This window comes from Cherax quadricarinatus, chromosome 14 (assembly GCF_038502225.1).
Source record: "Cherax quadricarinatus isolate ZL_2023a chromosome 14, ASM3850222v1, whole genome shotgun sequence".
Classification (NCBI taxonomy): domain Eukaryota; kingdom Metazoa; phylum Arthropoda; class Malacostraca; order Decapoda; family Parastacidae; genus Cherax; species Cherax quadricarinatus.
In genome coordinates, this window is record NC_091305.1 from 5,775,548 (window position 1) to 5,789,455 (window position 13,908).

At 37.3% G+C, this 13,908-nt stretch overlaps 1 protein-coding gene and 1 long non-coding RNA gene across 6 annotated transcripts in view; one reads left to right on the forward strand and one right to left on the reverse strand.

Moving 5' to 3' along the window:
- Positions 1–13,908, forward strand: part of phtf (putative homeodomain transcription factor) — a 134,254-nt gene that overhangs the window by 51,375 nt on the left and 68,971 nt on the right. For 4 of the 5 annotated variants that reach the window (XM_070084802.1, XM_070084800.1, XM_070084799.1 and 1 more), the window contains 2 exons: positions 8,822–9,011; positions 9,963–10,085. In XM_070084802.1, the coding sequence (XP_069940903.1) occupies positions 8,822–9,011; positions 9,963–10,085 (313 nt within the window). The remainder of the gene's footprint in view (positions 1–8,821; positions 9,012–9,962; positions 10,086–13,908) is intronic. The other variant, XM_070084801.1, reaches the window with a different exon arrangement.
- Positions 2,638–3,405, reverse strand: LOC138852674 (uncharacterized). Its single transcript, XR_011391984.1, has 2 exons — positions 3,228–3,405; positions 2,638–2,691 (listed from the first exon to the last, which is right to left on the reverse strand). It is a non-coding gene; the product is annotated as an uncharacterized lncRNA (long non-coding RNA).

Below are 13,908 nucleotides of genomic sequence, written 5' to 3' on the forward strand. Positions count from 1 at the left end.
GGAGAGAGTATGGAGGAGTTGAACGGTATCAAGATATTTGGGAGACCTGGTGTAAGCAGGATGTCTGTGAAAGAAATGAGGTGAAATCTATCCCTGAATTGATGAGGGGGGAAAAGAGTGACCTTGTACCTTAGGAGTCTGTGGGAGACAAAGAACTTTGTCCTTGGAGGCAAAAGAGGGGAATATAGAGTATATTATTTACCAACTATATATGGGTATATATGGGTATAATGTGCATCGAGGAGAAGGCTATAGTGGAGATGTATATGTAACTGAGGGCATATATGTAGAATATATGCAGAGAATACTGTATGGAAGTTAGAGGAGGTATATATATACTAAAACTGTGTCCAGAGGGCTGAGGAAGGGTTATTATAGGTGGTTCGACATGTAGAGAGAATGGAGCAACAGAATGACTTCAAGATATATCGTCTGTAGTGGAATAAGGAGTGGGTAGGGTCTTCTAGGAATATATAGGTAAAGGAGGTTTTGTAGTAGGGGCTGACTTCCAGCAGGCATGCGTAGATGTATATGAGGAGGAATGGAGACAAATGGTTTTTAATACTGACGTGCTGTTATATAGCAGTAACATTTATGAAGGATTCTATATGCAGGCCGGACTTGAGTCCTGAGATATAATATCAGTGCCTCACTCTGGAGGGGGAGTATATATGTTGCAGTTTAAAAACTATAGTATAGCACCCTTCTGGCAAGACAGTGATGGAGTGAATGATGGTGAAAGTTTTTCTTTTTCGGGCCACCCTGCCTTGGTGGGAATCGGCCGGTGTGATAATAATAAAAAAAAAAATAATATGCTTGTCTGTGTATGTAAAGTGTGACCTAAGTGTAAGTAGATATAAAAAGATGTACCTGAAATCTTGCATGTTTATGAGACAGAAAAAGAACATAAGCAATCCTATCATCATGTAAAACAATTACAGGCTTCTGTTTCACACTCACTTGGCAGGACGGTAGTACCTCCCTGGGGGGTTGCTGTCTACCAACCTACTACCTAGTACAAACTAAAGTCTGCATAAAACAGTATATATACGTATATCAGATCTAGGTTATGGTCTCAGAAGCCATGGAAATATGGTTTCCACCATAGAGCATTGGCTGTAAAGACAGTAGACATTCTCACTTGTCACATTCTCTCACAAATGTGGCACAAAATGGAGGAAGGTGCTCAAGCTGGTGATATTTAAAATGTAAAATCAGAAATCCTGAAAGATACAGGATAAATCATCCCTTGAGGTTCATAATGTATAGAGATTTTTTTTTTTAACACATCAGCCGTTTCCCACCAAGGCAGGGTGACCCAAAAATAAAGAAAAACTCAAAAAGAAAGAAAAATACTTTCATCATCATTCAACATTTTCACCATCACTCAAACATAATCACTGTCTTTGCAGAGGTGCTCAGACGACAGTTTAGAAGTCCCTCCTAACTGCCAATATCCCAAACCCCTCCTTTAAAGTGCAGGCATTGTACTTCCCATTTCCAGGACTCAAGTCCAGCTAACCTGTTTCCCTGAGTCCCTTCACGAAATATTACCCTGCTCACACTCCAACAGCTTGTCAGATCCCAAAAACCATTCGTCTCCATTCACTTCTATCTAACACACTCATGCATGCTTGCTGGAAGTCCAAGCCCCTCGCCCACAAAACCACCTTTACCCCCTCCCTCCAACCTTTTCAATGACAACCCCTACCCCACCTACCTTCCCCTACAGATTTATATGCTCTCCAAGTCATTCTACTTTGTTCCATTCTCTCTAAATGACCAAACCACCTCAATAACCCCTCTTCAGCCCTCTGACTAATACTTTTAGTAACTCCACACCTTCTCCTAACTTCCACACTCTGAATTCTCTGCATAATATTTACACCACACATTGCACTTAGACAGGACATTTCCACTGCCTTCAACTGCCTCCTCGCTGCAGCATTTACAACTCAAGCTTCACACCTATATAAGAGTGTTGGTACCACTATACTTTTGTACATTCCCTTCTTTGCCTCCATGGATAACGTTTTTTGTCAACACAGACTCCTCAACGCACCACTCACCTTTTTTCCTTCATCAGTTCTATGGTTAACTTCATCATTTATAAACCTATCTGCTGACATACCAACTCCCAAATATCTGAAAACATTTATTTCTTCCATACTCCCTGTCTCCAATGTGATATCCAATTTTTCTTTATCTAAATCGTATGATACCCTCATCACCTTACTCTTATCTTTGTTCATTCTCAACTTTCTACCTTTACACACCCTCCCAAACTCGTCTACTAACCTTTGCAACTTTTCTTTAGAATCTCCCAAAAGCACAGTATCATCAGCAAAAAGTAACTGTGTCAGCTCTCCATAATTTAATCCCACCCCTCTCCCCAACACCCTATCATTTACTTCTTTTACAACCCCATCTGTGAATATATTAACCAATCATGGTGACATTACACATCCCTGTCTAAGACCTACTTTTACCAAGAAGTAATCTCCCTCTCTCCTACACACCCTAACCTGAGCCTCACTATCTTCATGAAAACTCTTTACAGCATTTAGTAACTTACTACCTATTCCATACACTTGCAGCATCTGCCACATTGCTACCCTATCCACCTTTTCTAAATCCATAAATGCAATGAAAACTTCCCTACCTTTATCTAAATACTGTTCACATATATACCTCATTATATATATATATATATATATGTATAATATATATATATATATATATATATATATAGGTAGTAGGTTGGTAGACAGCAACCGCCCAGGGAGGTACTACCGTCCTGCCAAGTGAGTGTAAAACGAAAGCCTGTAATTGTTTTACATGATGGTAGGATTACTGGTGTCCTTTTTTCTGTCTCATGAACATGCAAGATTTCAGGTACGTCTTGCTACTTCTACTTACACTTAGGTCACACTACACATACATGTACAAGCACATATATACACACCCTCTGGGTTTTCTTCTATTTTCTTTCTAGTTCTTATTCTTGTTTATTTCCTCTTATCTCCATGGGGAAGTGGAACAGAATTCTTCCTCCGTAAGCCATGCGTGTTGTAAGAGGCGACTAAAATGCCGGGAGCAAGGGGCTAGTAACCTCTTCTCCTGTATATATTACTAAATTTAAAAGGAGAAACTTCAGTTTTTTCTTTTTGGCCACCCCACCTCAGTGGGATACGGCTGGTACGTTGAAAGAAGAAGAAGATATATACCTCATGTAAACACTTGATCTACACATCCCTTACCGACTCTAAAGCCTCCTTTCTCTTCTGCAATCCTACTCTCTTACCTCTAATTATTTCAGTAATAACCCTACCATACACTTTACCTGGTATACTCAGTAAACTTATTCCCCTGTAATTTTTACAATCTCTCTTGTCCCCCTTCCCTTTATATAAAGGAACTATACATGCTCTCTGCCAATCCCTAGGTATCTTCCCCCTCTTTCATACATTTATTAAACAAAAATACCAACCACTCGAACACTATATCTCCCCCTGATTTTAACACTTCTGTTATGATCCCATCAGTTCCAGCTGCTTTACCCACTTTCATTCTATATAATGCCTCACGCACCTCTCCCACACTGACATCCTGCTCTTCTTCATTCCTAAAAGATGTTATACCTCCCTGGCCAGTGCATGAAATTACCGCCTCCCTTTCTTCATTGACATTTAAAAGTTCCTCAGAATATTCCCGCTGTCTACACAATACCTCCAGCTCCCCATTTACCAACTCCTCTGCTGTTTTTAACTGACAATTCGTTCCCTAGGCTTTCTTAATTTGTTTATCTCACTCTAAATTTTTTTCAGGTTTTCAGCAGAATTTCTTGACAGTGCCTCTCCCACTCTGTCATCTGCTCTCCTTTTGCACACACTCACCACTCTCTTCACCTTTCTTTTACTCTCCATATACTCTGCTCTTCTTATATCACTTCTGCTTTGTAAAAACCTCTCATAAGTTATCTTTTTCTCTTGTATCACACCCTTTACTTCATTCCACCAATCACTTCTCTTTCCTCCTACACCCACCCTTCTATAGCCATAAACTTCTGCCCCACATTCCAATACTGCATTTTTAAAACTATCCCATCCCTCTTCAACCCCCCCCCCCCACTACCCATGCTTGCCAATAGTTGCTTATATCTCACCCTAACTTCCTCCTCTCTTAGTTTGTACACTTTCACCTCTTACTTGCTGTTACTATTTTCCTTCTGTCCCATCTATCTCTTACTCTAACTGTAGCTATGACTAAATAATGATTTGATATATCCATTGCCCCTCTATAAACAAGTACATCCTGAAGCCTACCCATCATCCTTTTATCCACCAATACATAATCTTACAAACTACTTTCATTACGTGTTATATCATACCTTGTATACTTATTTATCTTCTTTTTCATAAAATATGTATTACTTATTACCAGACCTTTTTTTTTCTGCACATAGTTCAATTAAAGGCTCCCCATTTTCATTTACCCCTGGCACCCCAAATTTACTTACTACTCCCTTCACAACATTTTTACCCATTTTAACATTGAGATTCCCAACCACATGTACTCTCTCTTGGTTCAAAACTCCCCATGCACTCACTCAATATTTCCCAAAATCTCTCTCTCCTCTACACTTCTCTCTTCTCCAGGTGCATAAACCCTTACTATAACCCACTTTTCACATCCAACCCTTATTTTACTCCCCATAATCCTTGAATTTATACATTTATATTCCCTCTTGTCCTGCCATTACTTATCCTTCAACATTGCTACTCCTTCCTTGGCTCTAGCTCTATTAGAAACCCCCTGACCTAATTCCATTTATTTATCCCCACTGAAACTCTCTCACCCTCTTCAGCTTTGTTTCACTTAAAGCCAGGACATCCAGCTTCTTTTCATTCATATCATCCACTATCATCTCTTATCATTTGCACAACATCCACGCACATTCAGACATCCCACTTTGACATTTTTCTTCTTTTTCTTTTTAGTAAGTTGTATGGGAAAAGGGGTTACTAGCCTATTGCTCCCGGCATTTTAGTTGACTTTTACGACACACATGGCTTACAGAGGAAAGATTCTTATTTCACTTCCCCATGGATATGAAAGGAAAAACAATAAGAGCAAGAACTATTAAGATAAAATCAAAGAAAATTCAGATGAGTGTGTATACATCAACGTGTACATACATGTGTAGTGTGACCTAAGTGTAAGTAGAAGTAGCAAGATGTATCTGAAATCTTGCATATTTACGAGAGAGAAAAAAGATCCTAGCAATCCTTCCATCATGTAAACAAATACAAGAATATATATAGAGATATAGAGATTTTTTCCTAATAAACAACACAGGCTCATAAATTTTTTGAGTAATCTGAATAAAATTTAGATAAAGACATCTATACACAGTTCAAGACATTTATTGAGGAAATGTTTTACCATAAGTGGCTTCTTCAGCCCTTATACAGAGAGACTGTATTACAACTGTAAGAAGTTACTCTTTGCAAGACCTTTCTTTAATAAATGTCTTGAACTGTGCATGTGTCTTCATCTATACTGTGTTGGTATCACAATACCTATTCTCCAGTTGTTTATAATGCTTTCAGTCTTTTTCTACATTCAGCTGTATAGACAAATGAACCGAGCTAGCATAAATGGTTCAACTTGTGGGCTCTCACAAAGGCAGTTTGAGACACCATGTATAATTGTGAATAATACTTGCTGAAAACTGTGAAGGTCCCTTATTTTATCACATGGTATCCCCTAATTAATTTTCCTATGAACAGTGACCTGTCAAGAGTTTCTGTTCATACTTTTGAGGGCTCCACTGAGAGAATTTTTTTTTTTAAGGGGGAGGGTATATGCCCACAAAGAATGTATACTTTGCCAACAAAGCAATGTACAGTGTTGTTTCCCAAATATAAACCAGTAATATTGTGGTACAGAGGTACAGTATTGCAAGAAAAAACTAGAGAGGTTCCTGTAAGTGCCAGATTAACCTTGTTCTGATGGCAGTAGGGGCTTGTAGGGGCTTCAAGCAGTGCTCGGGCTGATCAAGTGGTCAGTGGGAAGTCTGGGAGGAGGCCATGCTGTAGAGTATGAAATTTGAAAAATGGTTGGAGGTATGTTGAAGGTAATTACTGACATGAGCTGCCATGTTTCATAAACACTTGGAAAATAAGATAAGACAGAGTCCAGATTGGAATGACCAGAGCAAGAGACGCATCATCTTTGACCCAGCGAGTGACATGTTAGACATGCAATAGACTCGGTCATGGACATGAATGTATACTGCTGATATCAGTGAAGAATAGGCATGGGTTAGCTGAGTGTGCTTTTAGTGTGTTGATTTCTTCACAGCCAAATGTGCTAGTTAATGCTTGCTCTGCAACTGTGATATTTCTTCATTCAGACTAAATTGTGTATTCTCGATGCAGACTTTTGCTCCAATGTCTCTTGTTTGTTAAAATATATTTTCCTCAAGTGAAGCTTTGTAAAGTTTGAACTGCCTGCTTGGTTGGGAATCTTTAGCTCACTGTTGCTTAATCTAATTGCTGGTGTTTCATGGATCTGCTATTTGTGTGCTTTGAACAAAAATGGACAGCTCTTGAAGGATCTGAGCCTGTGAAACCTGCAGAATTTCTTTTGAAGATTTGAGTTTTGATGCTTTGATCTTTGAGATTATTTTTGTTGGGCTTTATCCAATCTGATATGAAGTTATAGTAATTTATCTTTGTCCACTATTTCAGTTAATTAGTGAAATTATGACTAGGTATCCGGGATGAACTTATATCAAAATCTAATGGATAACATTTCTTTTTATTTCTATTAAAGCAAAATGGATTTCACAAGTTTTATCTTAATTTTGTTGTTTATACTTTGGCACAATTATATGCAATTAAATAACACATGGTAACTGAAGTAACTTTGTAGTTACTATTTCAGTGGGCTTCCCTCTTCCTTATTTTACTTTTCCTGTTCCTTGTTAGTTACTTTAGTTATGGTATTATCTCTTAGGGCAATAGCTCCCAGCTCTCTCTACCGCTTCTTTTAATTACACACTAAGAGGGCCTCCCGAGTCTCAGATTTAACAAAATTTAAATGTAGTATATACCTACTATATGAATGTATTACAGTATGAATTTTTAATTTATCTGATTATTTTTATTTGATTGGTTTCAGTACCTGAGATTGTATATCCAGGTTTCAATGAATGCAGCTCATTTTAACCCTTAAATGGTCCAAACATATATATACGTTCTCTCACGTAGCGCCCCAAATTTTTTGAGAAAAAAAAATTCATTTTTTTTTTTTAAATAGGAAAAAAGAGCATATGGTACCCAGGCGTCCCCAATTTTTTTCATATGGCGCACAGTGAGTGCGCGCACCCATTCTCTCATATCTAGGTGACTCAGGCTTATCGTGCCAATGTTGAATGAATGACAAAGAAAACGTATGTATACGTTTGGGGCGCTATGCGAGAGAACGTATATATATGTTTGGACCATTTAAGGGTTAATAGCATAATTTACAAATGAGTCGATGTTATTTCTTAGACAAGTACTAAAATTGCATGGTGAATTATTAAACCTATTTAATGCTTATTTATTGACCTTTAGCTCTAAAATATAAGAATTTGCAGTAGTTGTAACATTTGCAGAATATTCTGTATTCTAAAAGTGAGATTGAATTTGTAGTTTCTGAAATACTTAGGGGAGGTTATTATATCTGATTTGTGTTATGTCTGAGGGTTGTTTGTGCTTTGTTCAGGATTTTAATGAGCTAGATAATTGTTACGTGTGTTGGAAATATAAACACACATGCAGTATAATGTGACCCTTTATTGACAACGTTTTGCCCACGCAGTGGGCTTTTTCAAGTCACAAACAGATCTATTTGTGACTTGTAAAAGCCCACTGTGGGGGCGAAACATTGTCAATAAAGGATCACATTATACTTCATATGTGTTTATATTTCCGTTGTGTCGGTATTTTATACCATTTATTTCCTACGTGTGTTGGAGTGTGGCAGTGCTGGTCTTAGTGATGTAGCTAAGTGTAAAGAGCAGTGTGGAAGGATGAGAGTTACCTGCAATAGCTGTAATATCTTTACCTTTCATTTTCTATGTCACTATTCTCTGAGCCATGAAATGGATAAATGATCATTGATAATTTACTAAGAATTTGAAATTATTACCCGAAAGCTTTATTGTTTAAATAACAGTTGAAGAATAGACTACCCAAAATTCCTTAGAAATAATATTAATATGATGTATTGTTTTTTGTGTGTGGTGTGTTGTATTCCTGTTGACAGTTTTTTATTGTTAATTTTATTGTGGATGTTATTGTATGTGTCACATTTATTTTTATTGCCAATAAGTTAAGCAATTTTTCATTTCAAAACAAAATGCAAATCTGAAAGTTACCATCTTGTCCTTTTTTTTTTTTTACCCAGAAGGAATTGTTGATAATGGGAATTGACTATATAATAATATTGCTGTATTTATAAGACTGAAAGATGAAAATGTTATTTATTTGTGCAAGCATTTATTTTCTTGTATAACCAATATGTATAAGATGGAATTGCATTAAGATCTCAGTGTAATGCACATTTTCAAACATGAAATAATTTATAAATTGTTTCTTTCATTTCAGGGTAGATTGTTTTCTTAACTTTGGAGAAAATGGTGGAATACAGTTTTGTTTACGAAGTAGCATATACACTACATGGTATCGTAATTATTATGAATTATATAATTCACTATATATAAGCATTTAATGAGGTTTATTTATAAAAATGATAATAATATCTCCAGCACTCAGAATTTGAGTGGACAGGAATAACAACTAATAGTGATGACCTGAGCTACAGCAGTGAGAGTGAAGGAGGATGGGATGATAATGAAGAATCCGATCAAACCTTTCTTTCTTCAGAAGCCTTAGACTGGAACATCCAGGGATCTCCTGCAGCAATCATAACCTCAACATCTAATATGTCTGTTAAAGGTGATGTAAATATAATTTCAATAATTGTCTTTTTATTTCAAGTTGGTCATATTTTCAGTTTTATATAAGGTTGTTAGTTTTTTTGCCTTAATTCTTATTTTCCTACCAAACTCAGTAGTAGAATATTCTCCTCCTGTAATTTTACATTTTGTATCCCATGTTGGCTACTCTCTTATGGTTTTGCTGTATTTATTATTTTGTAAATTTTTCCCACTGTTCATTTCTGGATGCTACCTCAACAACATATAAAAGTATGCTTCCATTTGAAGACTCAATTGCTTAGCATCATGTGGCATGCTGCATTGTTTATCCTTGCTTCTTTCCCATATGCTTAGTATGCAAACTAATTATTTATATTTATCTTGCTTTTTGTTGCTGAACAGTAATTTAACTGCAATACTACAGATTCATTGTGGTGGCATGTGAGTATGTTGCATTGTTTTGAGATTCTGCGCTCTCCACCCCTCTGGTTGTCATTTGGGAAATAAGGTTTATGTATTATTGAACTGTTGTTTCCAAATTATATTATTACAGTTTATTCCATGTTAAAAAGTAGAATTCCATACGATTCCTTTCAATAATATAATAATAAATGGGTGGGCCTTAGTTACCCATGAAAATACCTCTCTGGGGAAGACCAATGGTGCCCCCAATACCTATGTGATAGTTAATTTCTTTGGCTATGTTTGTACTGCAGAACCACTTCGTATTCTACTCCATTATATTTACCTTAGTATTGCCCTTGCTGTAGTTTTCTTTGTCTTTTTATACTCATGCATATTATACATAGCATTTGTCTTTTTTTTCTACCTGTATGTCTCCCACTTGCATGTACTTGCTGAACTTCCTCATTGTTTTTCCACATATGTGCTTCTTATTGCAAGCAAATGGCAAATACTTCACTTATATGATAGTCAAGCCAGCATGTAGAATGTTTAACCAATGTTTCAGGTGACCCTACAAAAGTCTTTAATAATCACTTGAAGGCATTTGAATGTCTGGGGAAGACACCTCATGGGGCCACTCCTTCAAGGATGGGGAGTTCCCACAGGGAGTACACCACCACAGATATAGGTAGAATATACCTTTTTATTGTTTTTTATGTGTTTAATTTGACTAGCTTCGCTATTTCTATTTCTGAATTTTTCTCAAAAGTTTTGATAAAGTGTTTTTATATCTTGCATAATCTCACATTGAGTATCTATATATGTTATAAACACTAACAACAGGTCAGGGGTTGGATTTCTTCCTGCTATTATTTTTGATCTTCAAATATTCATTTGTCTTTTTTTTTTTCTGCATTTACCTATACAGGTACAGTAGTTCTACCTTTTTTTTTTTCAACACGCTGGCTGTCTCCCACCAAGGCAGGGTGACCCAGAAAAGAAAGAAATACTTTCACCATCATCCACAAATGATCACTGTCTGTGTAGAGGCATGTTGATATGACAGTTCAGATGTCACTCTAAACAGCCAATATCCCAAATCCCTCCTTATTTAATGTGCAGGCATTGTATTTCCCACCTCCAGGATTCAGGTCTGGCTAACCAGTTTCCCTGAATCCCTTCACAAAATATTACCCTGCTCACACTCAAACAGTGCGTCAAGTCCCAAAAACCCTTTGTTTCTATTCACTCCTATCTAACACGTTCACACATGCCTGCTGTATGTCCAAGCCCCCCCCCCCCCCTCCATCCTTTCCTAGGACATCCCCTATCCCTCCTCCCCTCCACTACAGATTTATACACCCTCCAAGTCATCCTGTTTTGCTCCATACTCTTTCCATAACCAAAACACCTCAACAACTCCTTCTCAGCCCTCTGAATATTACTTTTAGTAACTCCACACCTCCTCCTAATTTCCACATTTCAAATTCTCTGTATAATATTTTCACCACACATTGCCCTTAGACATGATATCTCCACTGCCTCCAGCCTCCTTGTTGCTGCAGCATTTACAACCCATGCTTTACACCCATATAAGAGTGTTGGTACCACTATACTCTCATACATCCCCCCTTTGCCCCCATGGATAACCTTGTACAAAAACATTATACAAAAAGCGAATTTTCTTTGAGTTTCAGGTTTTCTCTTCCATGATAAAAGTTGAGACAGTGTATATTGTAGAGAATTTTTAGTTTTTAGCCCTAAGATGTAAGGAAAAAATTGTCTGGGATATACATATAAAACACTAGTGTAACTTGCAGTTTGTGGGCTTCCTAATTTGTTAGTTTTGATTGTCCCAAGTTTTAACCAAGTGATAATAATAGTAGTAGTTTATTTTCACAATGTGCATAGTTTTTACAAAACCCAGATGACATCTATTAGTACATGTGGAAAATCCCGAATTATTCACTCCAAAATAGCTTTGAGTGGTCGCATTGTTTTTATAGTGTCCATTTTTTTTGGGAGGCTTGATGCACGTCCCCTAAATTCAAAATTAATTATAAAATTTCTTTCAAAGTGTGCTCAATTGTTTCATCAAGCCCAAATGTAATTTTCTTTCTGGTTAGTACAAGTAGCAGTATGAGCCCAAATCTTAAACAAAATTTATTATGTAGACAGAACTTTTTATTATTCATGGATTCTAGATATCTGGGTCCTTCAAGAATGTAAGCCCCCCTCATGCCCCCATCCCCTATGCATCCAGAAGTTGGGGGTTTGGCTGTTCAGTACAGTATATTGAAATATGGAAGTGTACAGGAACTATATCTTATGATTAAGCAAAAGCATAGGACATGCACTTACGATATAAATTTTCTCACACCTATCGAGTCCTCCACACTATACATCACGCATGAGAATGCAGGTCGAAGAGTGCTTGCATATGATTCGTCTTCAGACTGAGTAATGCTGCTTCAGGTACAGGTGTCATGTATGAGCTTGACCTTGTGTATTTATGTACACGCAAGTGTGTAAGTGTCCCTTTGCTCTTCATCACACAAGATGCAACTATGCCACAGTATAATTTTCCAAAACTAAAATAATAAATACTCTCTTCTGTATTATAAATTATTACTTACGGACCTGAATTCATAAATATTCTGGGTTATTCCCTGTGCTATTAAATTTCCTTACTCGATACTGATCATGCATTCATTGGTAGAGTGGTTCTTATTTGACTTAAAATTTTTCTGTGGGGGCACCTATATAAATGTTCCACATTGAATAATAACCCTTAGGACAGAATTGTGCTCTAATCCGATTATATATAATAGTCATTATTAAGTACTTGTTGGAATCATAACTGAAAGGAATTCGTTTGGGTACTTGTAATTCATGTAGTCAGAAAACAATTTTTACTCTAATTTTTTAAATCCTTGTTATTGACTATTTTGAATGTGAACATAATTTGTATATGAAGAGTGAATATGTGTAAACAGTAAAACAATCAGGTATTGTAACTGTTGAAGAATTGTTCTCCTCTTCAGATTAGGGAAAGAAAAATGGTAATCAGTGGTAGCTGGGAGGTCCTTTTCTGTACTTCATTTGCAGTGATTTGAATATTGTACTCTTGTGTCAGTGCTATGCCTCACTCTGCCTAGGCCTCTTGCCACCTTCAACTCCCTTATGGCTACCTAACCTGCCAAGAATGTAGGTTCAGAAAACCATTCCAAAGGATCCTTCTCCAGGAAGCTCTGATCCAAGCCAAGGATGCTGAAGAAGTCATTTGAATGATTACTAAAAATGAAAAAAAAAAAAAAGGTCTGTTCTTGATGGCAGACTACTGCTTTCCTGAGGGGTCTTGATATGCTTTTCACCATCTCTTCATTCGGCACCAAGGTGTTGAAAAGATTTTTCATCTAAGTATCAGCGGAGATTTGCAAATATGGCTTTTGCTATACTCAGATCTTCATAAGCCAAAAGTGTTTTTTATAAACTTGAGGTCCTGCGGTGGAGGAAGGTGCAGAGCAATACCCAGTTTTGGCCTGTGCTAACAACTTGAACCAAATTCTGATCATTCAAGCTGAATAAGTACATGCAGTTGACTTTTGATTAACACTGGAGTTTTATTCTTGAAAATTGCGTCTGAGATGAAATTGTGTAAAACAAAGTGAAGAGTGTTGTTTTTTTTTTTTTTTATTAATATGTTGGCCATTTCCCACCAAGGCATGGTGACCCGAAAAAGAAGAAACACTTTCTTCATCATTCACTCTATCACTGTCTTGCCAGAGGCATACCTACACTACAGTCAGGATACTGCAACATCAACACCCCTTCTTCAGAGCACAGGCACCTCCAGGACTCAGGTCCGGCTTGCTGGTTTCCCAGAATCCCTGGGATTTTTTTTTATACTGTGCACACTCACTGCACAGACCTATTCTCTCATATCTAGACCAAGATTTACCACTCACAGCTTATCTTAGTGAGCTGTGCTCATGACATAGAACTACATGAGGGACCCTGGCCTCAATGACGTACTTCTGTGTAATGGCTGCTGAAAGGTTTAAATATAGCAGTGTAGAAGAGGCTGAAGGCAGGTGAGATGTGCCTGAGGGCAGTGTGTGGTGTAAATATCATGCAGAAAATTCATAGTTTGGAGATTACAAGGTGGTGTGGGATTACTAAAAGTATATTCAGTTGGCTGAGGTAAGGTTAAGGTGTTTTGGATATAGAGAGTGGATGGAGTAAAATTGGATGACTAAGAGGGAGTATAAACCTGAAGTGGAGGGAAAGATGGGTAGAAGTCATCATAGGGAAGGTTGGAGGAAGGGAGTAAAGGAGATTTTGTGTGTGAAGAGCTTGATTGTTGTACAGGCATATGTGAGTATGTTAGACAATAGTGATTGGAGGCAAGAAGTTTCTTTGATGTGATATGCTGTTGGAGTGAGATACAACCAGTGAGACATAACACTTTGGGCTAAAGCTGTAAGAGATATATAACTGGCTAGTAGTGT